Source organism: Oncorhynchus mykiss, chromosome 8 (genome assembly GCF_057628025.1).
Source record: "Oncorhynchus mykiss isolate SJ-2025 chromosome 8, ASM5762802v1, whole genome shotgun sequence".
NCBI classification, from domain to species: domain Eukaryota; kingdom Metazoa; phylum Chordata; class Actinopteri; order Salmoniformes; family Salmonidae; genus Oncorhynchus; species Oncorhynchus mykiss.
The window spans coordinates 4,265,001-4,277,447 of record NC_143029.1 but is presented as its reverse complement, the minus strand read 5'-3'; the positions used below and the strand labels follow the sequence as shown (position 1 = coordinate 4,277,447).

General features: G+C 45.4%; 1 protein-coding gene across 1 annotated transcript in view; it reads left to right on the top strand.

Annotated features, from left to right (window-relative positions):
- Positions 1-12,447, top strand: part of LOC118965483 (low density lipoprotein receptor adapter protein 1) — an 86,597-nt gene that overhangs the window by 37,473 nt on the left and 36,677 nt on the right. Inside the window, exons 2-3 of the mRNA XM_090242424.1 lie at positions 3,876-4,018; positions 8,983-9,095. Of these exons, the coding sequence (XP_090098550.1) occupies positions 3,876-4,018; positions 8,983-9,095 (256 nt within the window). The remainder of the gene's footprint in view (positions 1-3,875; positions 4,019-8,982; positions 9,096-12,447) is intronic.

Below are 12,447 nucleotides of genomic sequence, written 5' to 3'. Positions count from 1 at the left end.
GATTCAGCGTGAGACGCTACCTTTAACCCTCACTGTTTCTGGTAATCATAGTGAAACCATTTCTTTTTTAATTTTTCGTTCACCTTTTACACCTGTTGTTTTGGGCCATCCCTGGCTAGTTTGTCATAATCCTTCCATTAATTGGTCTAGTAATTCTATCCTCTCCTGGAACGTCTCTTGTCATGTGAAATGTTTAATGTCTGCTATCCCTCCTGTTTCCTCTGTCTCTTCTTCACAGGAGGAGCCTGGTGATTTGACAGGGGTGCCGGAGGAATATCACGATCTGCGCACGGTGTTCAGTCGGTCCAGGGCCACCTCTCTTCCTCCACACCGGTCGTATGATTGTAGTATTGATCTCCTTCCGGGAACCACCCCCCCCCGGGGTAGACTATACTCTCTGTCGGCTCCCGAACGTAAGGCTCTCGAAGATTATTTGTCTGTAGCTCTTGACGCCGGTACCATAGTCCCCTCCTCCTCTCCCGCCGGAGCGGGGTTTTTTTTTGTCAAGAAGAAGGACGGGTCTCTGCGCCCCTGCATAGATTATCGAGGGCTGAATGACATAACAGTGAAGAATCGTTATCCGCTTCCTCTTATGTCTTCAGCCTTCGAGATCCTGCAGGGAGCCAGGTTTTTCACTAAGTTGGACCTTCGTAACGCTTACCATCTCGTGCGCATCAGGGAGGGGGACGAGTGGAAGACGGCGTTTAACACTCCGTTAGGGCACTTTGAATACCGGGTTCTTCCTTTCGGCCTCGCTAACGCTCCAGCTGTCTTTCAGGCATTAGTCAATGATGTCCTGAGAGACATGCTGAACATCTTTGTTTTCGTTTACCTTGACGATATCCTGATTTTTTCACCGTCACTCCAGATTCATGTTCAGCACGTTCGACGTGTCCTCCAGCGCCTTTTAGAGAATTGTCTTTTTGTGAAGGCTGAGAAGTGCACTTTTCATGCCTCCTCCGTCACATTTCTCGGTTCTGTTATTTCCGCTGAAGGCATTAAGATGGATCCCGCTAAGGTCCAAGCTGTCATTGATTGGCCCGCCCCTAAGTCACGCGTCGAGCTGCAGCGCTTTCTCGGCTTCGCGAACTTCTATCGTCGTTTCATCCGTAATTTCGGTCAGGTGGCAGCTCCTCTCACAGCCCTTACTTCTGTCAAGACGTGCTTTAAGTGGTCCGTTTCCGCCCAGGGAGCTTTTGATCTCCTCAAGAATCGTTTTACATCCGCTCCTATCCTTGTTACACCTGACGTCTCTAGACAGTTCGTTGTCGAGGTTGACGCGTCAGAGGTGGGAGTGGGAGCCATCCTTTCTCAGCGCTCCCTCTCTGACGACAAGGTCCACCCATGCGCGTATTTTTCTCATCGCCTGTCGCCGTCGGAACGTAACTATGATGTGGGTAACCGCGAACTGCTCGCCATCCGGTTAGCCCTAGGCGAATGGCGACAGTGGTTGGAGGGGGCGACCGTTCCTTTTGTCGTTTGGACTGACCATAGGAACCTTGAGTACATCCGTTCTGCCAAACGACTTAATGCGCGTCAGGCGCGTTGGGCGCTGTTTTTCGCTCGTTTCGAGTTCGTGATTTCTTATCGTCCGGGCTCTAAGAACACCAAGCCTGATGCTTTGTCTCGTCTCTTCAGTTCTTCAGTAGCCTCCACTGACCCCGAGGGGATTCTCCCTGAGGGGCGTGTTGTCGGGTTGACTGTCTGGGGAATTGAGAGGCAGGTAAAGCAAGCACTCACTCAAACTCCGTCGCCGCGCGCTTGTCCTAGGAACCTTCTTTTCGTTCCCGTTCCTACTCGTCTGGCCGTTCTTCAGTGGGCTCACTCTGCCAAGTTAGCCGGCCACCCTGGCGTTCGGGGTACGCTTGCTTCCATTCGCCAGCGTTTCTGGTGGCCCACCCGGGAGCATGACACGCGTCGTTTCGTGGCTGCTTGTTCGGTCTGCGCGCAGACTAAGTCCGGTAACTCTCCTCCTGCCGGCCGTCTCAGGCCGCTTCCTATTCCCTCTCGACCGTGGTCTCACATCGCCTTAGATTTTGTCACCGGACTGCCTTCGTCAGCGGGGAAGACTGTTATTCTTACGGTTGTCGATAGGTTCTCTAAGGCGGCTCATTTCATTCCCCTTGCTAAGCTTCCTTCTGCTAAAGAGACGGCACAAATCATCATCGAGAATGTTTTCAGAATTCATGGCCTTCCGTCAGACGTCGTTTCGGACAGAGGTCCGCAATTCACGTCTCAATTTTGGAGGGAGTTTTGCCGTTTGATTGGGGCTTCCGTCAGTCTCTCTTCCGGCTTTCACCCCCAGTCTAACGGTCAAGCAGAACGGGCCAATCAGACTATTGGTCGCATCTTACGCAGTCTTTCTTTTCGCAACCCTGCGTCTTGGTCAGAACAGCTCCCCTGGGCAGAATACGCCCACAACTCGCTTCCTTCGTCTGCGACCGGGCTATCTCCTTTTCAGAGTAGCCTCGGGTACCAGCCTCCGTTGTTCTCATCTCAGTTCGCCGAGTCCAGCGTCCCCTCCGCTCAGGCTTTTGTCCAACGTTGCGAGCGCACCTGGAAGAGGGTCAGGTCTGCACTTTGCCGTTATAGGGCGCAGACTGTGAGAGCTGCTAATAAGCGTAGAACGAAGAGCCCTAGATATTGTCGCGGTCAGAGAGTTTGGCTCTCCACTCAGAACCTTCCCCTTAAGACGGCTTCTCGCAAGTTGACCCCGCGGTTCATTGGTCCATTCCGTATCTCTCAGGTCATTAATCCTGTCGCAGTGCGACTTCTTCTTCCGCGATATCTTCGTCGCGTCCACCCGGTCTTCCATGTCTCCTGTGTTAAGCCCGTTCTTCGCGCCCCCGCTCGTCTTCCCCCCCCCCCCCCCCATCCTTGTCGAGGGCGCACCTATCTACAGGGTCCGTAAAATCTTGGACATGCGTCCTCGGGGCCGTGGTCATCAGTACCTAGTTGACTGGGAGGGGTACGGTCCTGAGGAGAGGAGTTGGGTTCCCTCTCGGGACGTGCTGGACCGTGCGCTGATTGATGATTTCCTCCGTTGCCGCCAGGTTTCCTCCTCGAGTGCGCCAGGAGGCGCTCGGTGAGTGGGGGGGTACTGTCATGTACTGTCATGTTGTCTTGTCTCTGTCCTTTCCCTTCACCCTGTCTCCCTCTGCTGGTCGTGTTAGGTTACCTTTTCTCCCCCGCTTTCCCCCAGCTGTCCCTTGTCTCCTCTAACTACCCATTCACCCCGTTCCCCACCTGTTCCCTTTTTCCCTCTGATTAGGTCCCTATATCTCTCTCTGTTTCTGCTCCTGTCCTTGTCGGATTCTTGTTTGTTTGTGTCATTCATGCCTGAACCAGACTGCCGTCATGTTTGCTGTAACCTTGTCCTGTCCTGTCGGAATCTGCCGGTCCATCTGAGTCTACCTATGTTTGGTAATTAAAGAAGCTCTGTTTAAGTTGATTCGCTTTTGGGTCCTCATTCACGCACCGTAACATTCCCAGAAGTCTGGAGGCTGTTATAGCAGCAATGTTCCAACAGCTAGAGGAAAGCCTTCCCAGAAGGCTGTTATAGCAGCAATGTTCCAACATCTAGTAGAAAGCCTTCCCAGAAGAGTGGAGGCTGTTATAGCAGCAAAGGGGCGGGGCCAACTCCGTATTAATGCCCGCGATTTTGGAATGAGATGTTCGACGAGCAGGCGTTTCCATACTTTTGGTGATGTAGGCTATCTAGAGGAAATATTCCACAGTATATCTAACCTACAGTATCTATTTAGGAGAACTTTGGACATTTTGGACAATTTGCCCGATTTACAAATGAGCCTTTCAGCCTTTCATCCAATCACATCTTACTAATTGTGCACCTGTTGTGTTTTCTGTCCAATCAGAGCTGCCAGAGAACTGGACAGACACCAAGGAGACCCTATTGGAAGGGATGGTTTTCCAGGTCAAGTACCTGGGGATGACTCTGGTGGGACAGCCTAAAGGAGAGGACATGGCCGCTGCAGCAATACACAGGATAGTCTCTACGGTGAGTTAGGGTGTGTGTGTGTGTGTGTGTGTGTGCGCTCAGCAGAGTAGTATGATAGTCTAGTTTATTCACAAAGAAAGATCACGGTCTACTCTTTATTATTAAATGAAATCCTGTGTTGTTTTGATCCATTGACTCATGATCTGGGGCGGCAGGGTAGCCTAGTGGTTAGAGCATTGGACCAATAACCGAAAGGTTGCAAGTTCAAATCCCCGATCTGGGGCGGCAGGGTAGCCTAGTGGTTAGAGGTTCTGTCGTTCTGCCCCTGAACCCACTGTTCCAAGGCCGTCATTGAAAATAAGAATTTGTTCTTAACTGACTTGCCTAGTAAAATAAAGGTAAACAAAATAAAAATAAATCTTAATCAGTTAATCAGGAGTCAGTTTCCATCCGTGTGTCTACATGTTTTCTTACCTGTGTGTCTACAACGTCTTACCTACTCATTCAAGGGGTTTTCTTTATTTTTTTATTTTTTACTATTTTCTACATTGTAGAATAATAGTGAACACATCAAAACTATGAAATAACACACACATGGAATCATGTAGTAACCAACAGAAAAAGTGTTAAACAAATCTAGATATTTGATATTCTTCAAATAGCCACCCTTTGCCATGATGACAGTTTGCACACGTTTGGCATTCTCTCAACCAGCTTCATGAGGTAGTCACCTGGATTGCATTTCAATTAACAGGTGTGCCTTAATTGGTGGAATTTCTTTCCTTCTTAATGCGTTTGAGCCAGTCAATTGTGCTGTCACAAAGCAGGGGTGTTATACAGAAGTTAGCCCCCTTTGGTAAAAGACCAAGTCCATATTGTGTCAAGAACAGCTCAAATATGCAAATAGAAATTACAATAAATTTAAATTTCTTGAACTGTAGTCGCAAAAACCATCAAACACTATGATGAAACTGGCATGTGGACAGGAAAGGAAGACCCAGAGTTACCTCTGTTGCAGAGGATAAGTACATTAGAGTTACCAGCCTCAGAAATTGCTGCCCAAATAAATGCTTCACAGAGTTCAACTAAAGATACATCTCAACGTCAACTGTTCAGAGGAGACTGTGTGAAACAAACCTTCATGGTCGAATTACTGTAAAGAAACCACTACTAAAGGACACCAATAAGAAGAAGAGACTTGCTTGGGCCAAGAAACACGAGCAATGGACATTAGACCAGAGGAAATTTGTCCTTTGGTCTGGAGTCCAAATTTGAGATTTTTGGTTCCAACTGACATGTCTTTGTGAGACACGGTGTGGGTGAACGCATGATCTCCGCATGTGAAGCATGGAGGAGGAGGTGTAATGGTGTGGGGGTGCTTTACTGGTGACACTGTCTGTGATGTATTTAGAATTCAATGCACACTTAACCAGCATGGCCACCTCAGCATTCTGCAGCGATTCACCATTCCATCTGGTTTGCTCTTAGTGGGACTATCATTTGTTATTCAACAGAACAATGACCCAACACGCCTCCAGGCGGTGTAAGGGCTATTTGACCAAGTAGGAGAGTGATGGAGTGCTGCATCAGATGACCTGGCTTCCACAATCCCTCAACCAAGTTGAGATGGTTTGGGATGACTTTCTACCGCAGAGTGAAGGAAAAGCAGCCTATAAGTGCTCAGCATATGTGGGAACTCCTTCAAGACAGTAGGAAAAACATTCCAGGTGAAGCTGGTTGAGATTATGCCAAAAGTGTACAAAGCTGTCATCAAGGCAAAGGGTGGCTATTTGAAGAATCTCAAATATAAAATATATTTTGAATTGTTTAACACTTATTTGGGTACTAAATGATTCAAAATGTGTAATTTCATAGTTTGATGTCTTCACAAATATTTGACAATTTCGAAAATAGTAAAAAATAAAGAAAATCCCTGGAATGAGTAGGTGTTCTAAAACATTTGACCGGTAATGTATATATAATATACAGTTGAAGTCGGAAGTTTACATACACCTTAGCCAACTACATTTAAACTCAGATTTTCACAGTTGCCAACATTTAATCCTAGTAACAAATCCCTGTTTTAGGTCAGTTAGGATCACCACTTTATGTTAAGAATGTGAAATGTCAGAATAAAAGGAGAGAGAATGATTTATTTCAGCTTTTATTTCTTTCATCACATTCCCAGTGGTTCAGAAGTTTACATATACTCAATTAGTATTTGGTAGCATTGCCTTTAAACTGTACAACTTAGCTCAAACTTTTTAGGTAGCCTTCCACAAGCCTCCCACAATAAGTTGGCTGAATTTTGGCCCATTCCTCTTGACAGAGGTGGTTTAACTGAGTCAGGTTTGTAGGCCTCCTTGCTCGCACACACTTTTTCAGTTCTGCCCACATATGTTCTATTGGATTGAGGTCAGGGCTTTGTGATGGCCACTCCAATACCTTGACTTTGTTGTCCTTAAGCCATTTTGCCTCAACTTTGGAAGTATGCTTGGGGTCATTGTCCATTTGGAAGACCCATTTGCAACCAAGCTTTAACTTCCTGACAGATGTCTTGAAATGTTGCTTAAATATAATTTTCCCACCTCATGATGCCATCTATTTTGTGAAGTGCACCAGTCCCTCCTGCAGCAAAGCACCCCCACAACATAATGCTGCCACCCCTGTGCTTCACAGTTGGGATGGTGTTCTTCGGCTTGCAAGCCTCCCCCTTTTTCCTCGAAACATAACGATGGTCATTATGGCCAAACAGTTATTTTTTTGTTTCATCAGACCAGAGGACATTTCTCCAAAAAGTACCATCTTTGTCCCCATGTACAGTTGCAAACCGTAGTCTGGCTTTTTTATGGCGGTTTTGGAGCAGTGGCTTCTTCCTTGCTGAGCGGCCTTTCAGGTTATGCCGATATAGGACTCGTTGTACTGTGGATATAAATACTTTTGTACCTGTTTCCACCAGCATCTTCACAAGGTCCTTTGCTGTTGGTCTGGGATTGATTTGCACTTTTCACACCAAAGTACGTTAATCTCTAGGAGACAGAACACGTCTCCTTCCTGAGCGGTATGACGGCTGCATGGTCCCATGGAGTTTATACTTGTGTACTATTGTTTGTACAGATGAATGTGGTACCTTCAGGCATTTGGAAATTGCTCCCAAGGATGAACCAGACTTGTGGAGGTCTACAATTACTTTTCTGAAGTCTTGGCTGATTTCTTTTGATTTTCCTAATACATCCACAGGTACACCTCCAATTGACTCAAATTATGTCAATTAGCAAGAAGCTTCTAAAGTCATGACATCATTTTATCATTTTCTGGAATTTTCCAAGCTGTTTAAAGGCAAAGTCAACTTAGTGTATGTAAACTTCTGACGCACTGGAATTGTGATACAGTGAATTATTAGTGAAATAACCTGTCTGTAAACAATTGTTGGAAAAATTACTTGTGTCATGCACAACGTAGTATCAGGTGGAGCAGCACAGAGAGCAAGAGCAGACTCAGACCAGAAATCAGGGATGAATGAACCAAGATATTTATTGTAACAGGGAGAGATGAAGTGCATTTCCAGGGATGTTCGGATGAGTTGTAGGAAACCAGATGTGGAGGCTGAGGTTGGAGTGAGCTGGGTTGTAGGAAACTAGATGTGGAGGCTGAGGTTGGAGTGAGCTGGGTTGTAGGAAACTAGATGTGGAGGCTGAGGTTGGAGTGAGCTGGGTTGTAAGGAAACCAGATGTGGAGGCTGAGGTTGGAGTGAGCTGGGTTGTAAGGAAACCAGATGTGGAGGCTGAGGTTGGAGTGAGCTGGGTTGTAAGGAAACCAGATGTGGAGGCTGAGGTTGGAGTGAGCTGGGTTGGGAAACCAGATGTGGAGGCTGAGGTTGGAGTGAGCTGGGTTGTAAGGAAACCAGATGTGGAGGCTGAGGTTGGAGTGAGCTGGGTTGTAAGGAAACCAGATGTGGAGGCTGAGGTTGGAGTGAGCTGGGTTGTAAGGAAACCAGATGTGGAGGCTGAGGTTGGAGTGAGCTGGGTTGTAAGGAAACCAGATGTGGAGGCTGAGGTTGGAGTGAGCTGGGTTGGGAAACAGGTCCGGAGGGGAATCCAAGGGAGTAAAGGGGAATCCAGAACAGGGTAGCAGGGTGGTGAGATGTGGAACAGGAACCAGAGTCAGAGCGGCAAAACTGTAGTTACGGGATCTTAAATAAGGATACAGGATCTTAAATAATAACAAATAGCTAGAAGCATGACTGACTGAACGGAGATTACAATCTGGCAGAGTGGAAGCGGCAGGGCTGAGTATTTGTAGAGGTCTTGATTATGGAACAGGTTGCAGCTGGTGGTGAACTGCTCTGACTCCAGCACACCTGTCTACAACCACACAATCACACACAGAGAGGAAGAGGGAGAGGCAGAGGGAGAGGGAGAGGGAAAGGGACAGGGAGAGGGAGAGGGAAAGGGAGAGGGAGAGGGAAAGGGAGAGGGAGAGAAAATGAGGTGGAAACTGAGCTTCACTTCCTAACCTCCTGCCCAATGTATGACCATATTAGAGACACACATTTCCCTCATATTACACAGGTCCACAAAGAATTTGAAAACAAACCCGATTTTGATAAACTCCCATATCTACTGGGTGAAATTCCACAGTGTTCCATCACAGCAGCAAGATGTGTGACCTGTTGCCACAAGAAAAGGTCAACCAGTGAAGAATAAACACCAAATACAACCAATATGTACTTTAACCATTTGTACATCGTTACAACACTGTATATAGACATAATATGACATTTGAAATGTCTTTATTCTTTTGGAACTTTTGTATGTGTAATGTTTACTGTTCATTTTTATTGTTTATTTCACTTTTGTATATTATGTACTTCACTTGCTTTGGCAATGTTAACATATGTTTCCCATGCCAATAAAGCCCCTTGATTTGAATTGAGAATTTATATAGGTAAGAGGATACCATTGTTGACATTTCTATCAGCTTATAAATCTATTTTAAAACGGTTGTGTGTTTCCTATCCCTAGGCCCGGGCAAGTGCTAAGAAGTTCCGTAAGGTGACCTTGACCATCTCTCCTAAGGGAATCATCATCACAGACACAGAGACACAGGACCTCATAGAGAATGTGTCCATATATAGGTAAACAATATGACATCATAATGACCTCATAGAGAACGTGTCCATATACAGGTAAACAATATGACATCATAATGACCTCTAGAGAACTTCTCCATATACAGGTAAACAACATGACATCATAATGACCTCATAGAGAACGTCTCCATATACAGGTAAACAATATGACATCATAATGACCTCATAGAGAACGTCCCCATATACAGGTAAACAATATGACATCATAATGACCTCATAGAGAATGTGTCCATATACAGGTAAACAATATGACATCATAATGACCTCATAGAGACTGTTTCCATATACAGGTAAACAATATGACATCATAATGACCTCATAGAGAACGTCTCCATATACAGGTAAACAATATGACATCATAATGACCTCTAGAGAACTTCTCCATATACAGGTAAACAACATGACATAATAATGACCTCATAGAGAACGTCTCCATATACAGGTAAACAATATGACATCATAATGACCTCATAGAAAACGTCTCCATTTACAGGTAAACAATATGACACTGGTAAATAATGACCGTCTAGAGAACCGCTCCGTATACAGGTAAATAATGATGTCATAATGACCTTCTAGAGAACCGCTCCGTATACAGGTAAATAATGACCGTCTAGAGAACCGCTCCGTATACAGGTAAATAATGATGTCATAATGACCTTCTAGAGAACCGCTCCGTATACAGGTAAATAATGATGTCATAATGACCTTCTAGAGAACCGCTCCGTATACAGGTAAATAATGACCGTCTAGAGAACCGCTCCGTATACAGGTAAATAATGACCGTCTAGAGAACCGCTCCGTATACAGGTAAATAATGATGTCATAATGACCTTCTAGAGAACCGCTCCGTATACAGGTAAATAATGACCGTCTAGAGAACCGCTCCGTATACAGGTAAATAATGACATCATAATGACCGTCTAGAGAACCGCTCCGTATACAGGTAAATAATGATGTCATAATGACCTTCTAGAGAACCGCTCCGTATACAGGTAAATAATGACCGTCTAGAGAACCGCTCCGTATACAGGTAAATAATGATGTCATAATGACCTTCTAGAGAACCGCTCCGTATACAGGTAAATAATGATGTCATAATGACCTTCTAGAGAACCGCTCCGTATACAGGTAAATAATGACCGTCTAGATAACCGCTCCGTATACAGGTAAATAATGACCGTCTAGAGAACCGCTCCGTATACAGGTAAATAATGATGTCATAATGACCTTCTAGAGAACCGCTCCGTATACAGGTAAATAATGACCGTCTAGAGAACTGCTCCGTATACAGGTAAATAATGACATCATAATGACCGTCTAGAGAACCGCTCCGTATACAGGTAAATAATGACCGTCTAGAGAACCGCTCCGTATACAGGTAAATAATGACATCATAATGACCGTCTAGAGAACCGCTCCGTATACAGGTAAATAATGACCGTCTAGAGAACCGCTCCGTATACAGGTAAATAATGACATCATAATGACCGTCTAGAGAACCGCTCCGTATACAGGTAAATAATGACCGTCTAGAGAACCGCTCCGTATACAGGTAAATAATGACATCATAATGACCGTCTAGAGAACCGCTCCGTATACAGGTAAATAATGATGTCATAATGACCTTCTAGAGAACCACTCCGTCCGTATACAGGTAAATAATGACCGTCTAGAGAACCGCTCCGTATACAGGTAAATAATGATGTCATAATGACCTTCTAGAGAACCACTCCGCATACAGGTACATAATGACATCATAATGACCTTCTAGAGAACCGCTCCGTATACAGGTAAATAATGATGTCATAATGACCTTCTAGAGAACCGCTCCGTATACAGGTACATAATGACATCATAATGACCGTCTAGAGAACCGCTCCGTATACAGGTAAATAATCATGTCATAATGACCTTCTAGAGAACCGCTCCATATACAGGTAAATAATGATGTCATAATGACCTTCTAGAGAACCGCTCCGTATACAGGTACATAATGACATCATAATGACCTTCTAGAGAACCACTCCGTATACAGGTAAATAATGACCGTCTAGAGAACCGCTCCATATACAGGTAAATAATGATGTCATAATGACCGTCTAGAGAACCGCTCCGTATACAGGTAAATAATGATGTCATAATGACCGTCTAGAGAACCGTTCCGTATACAGGTAAATAATGACATCATAATGACCCTCTAATCATCCCCCTCTAATCATACTCCTCTCCCCCTCTAATCATCCCTCTCTCCTCCTCTAATCATCCCCCTCTCCCCCTCTAATCATCCCCCTCTAATCATCCCACTCTCCTCTCCTCCTCTAATCACCCCCTCTCCTCTTCTCCTCTAATCATCCCCCTCTCCTCTCCTCTCCTCTAATCATCCCCCTCTCATCTCCTCCTCTAATCATCCCCCTCTCATCTCCTCCTCTAATCATCCCCCCCTCCTCTCCTCTCCTCTAATCATCCCCCTCTCCTCTCCTCTAATCATCCCCCTCTCCTCTCCTCTCCTCTCCTCACCCCCTCCCCTCTTCTCCTCTAATCAACCCCCTCTCCTCTTCTCTTCTCTTCTCTGCTCCTCCTCTCCTCTTATCTCCCCTCTCTGTACATCTGACAACCAGCTCTAAGGTCCCCCACATTGCCCAGTATTAATGGCCCTCTCCTGTGCCAATGCTAAGACTGGTCAGGTCACGTGGCCAGCCAGGAAGTCCAAAGGATGGTTTAGTTTGATGAAGGGTTGATCCACATTATCAACCCCCCCCCTCTCTCTCCCCCACCCCTGTCTCTTCTTCTCGCTTCTCGCTCCCCTCAATCTATGTAAATCATCCCCCTCTCTCTTCTTCTCTCTTCCCCTCAATCTATGTAAATCATCCCCCTCTCTCTTCTTCTCTCTTCCCCTCAATCTATGTAAATCATCCCCCTCTCTCTTCTTCTCTCTTCCGCTCAATCTATGTCAATGCTTTGAGGGGTGGATTCTGTGTATTTGAGAGATGAATTGTGAGTGTGAATGTTTACGTGCACTGTGTGTGCGCATGTGTAAGTGTGTGTTTGTGTAAATGATTGTGTGTATAATTGTGTCTCTGTATTTTTTAGTGTGTGTGTGTGTGTGTGTGTGTGTGTGTGTGTATCTTAATTGTGTGTATCCTAGGTTGTGAGAATCACCACAGGCCAGGCTTGAACGAGAGATGGAAAACAAACACTGAGTCTGTGGAAAGAAAAGAAAAGCTGACAACTGTAATCTAGAGGAGGAGAGGAGAATATAGGGGATAGAAAACAACTGTAATCTACAGTAGGAGAGGAGAATAGAGGGGATAGAAAACAACTGTAATCTACAGTA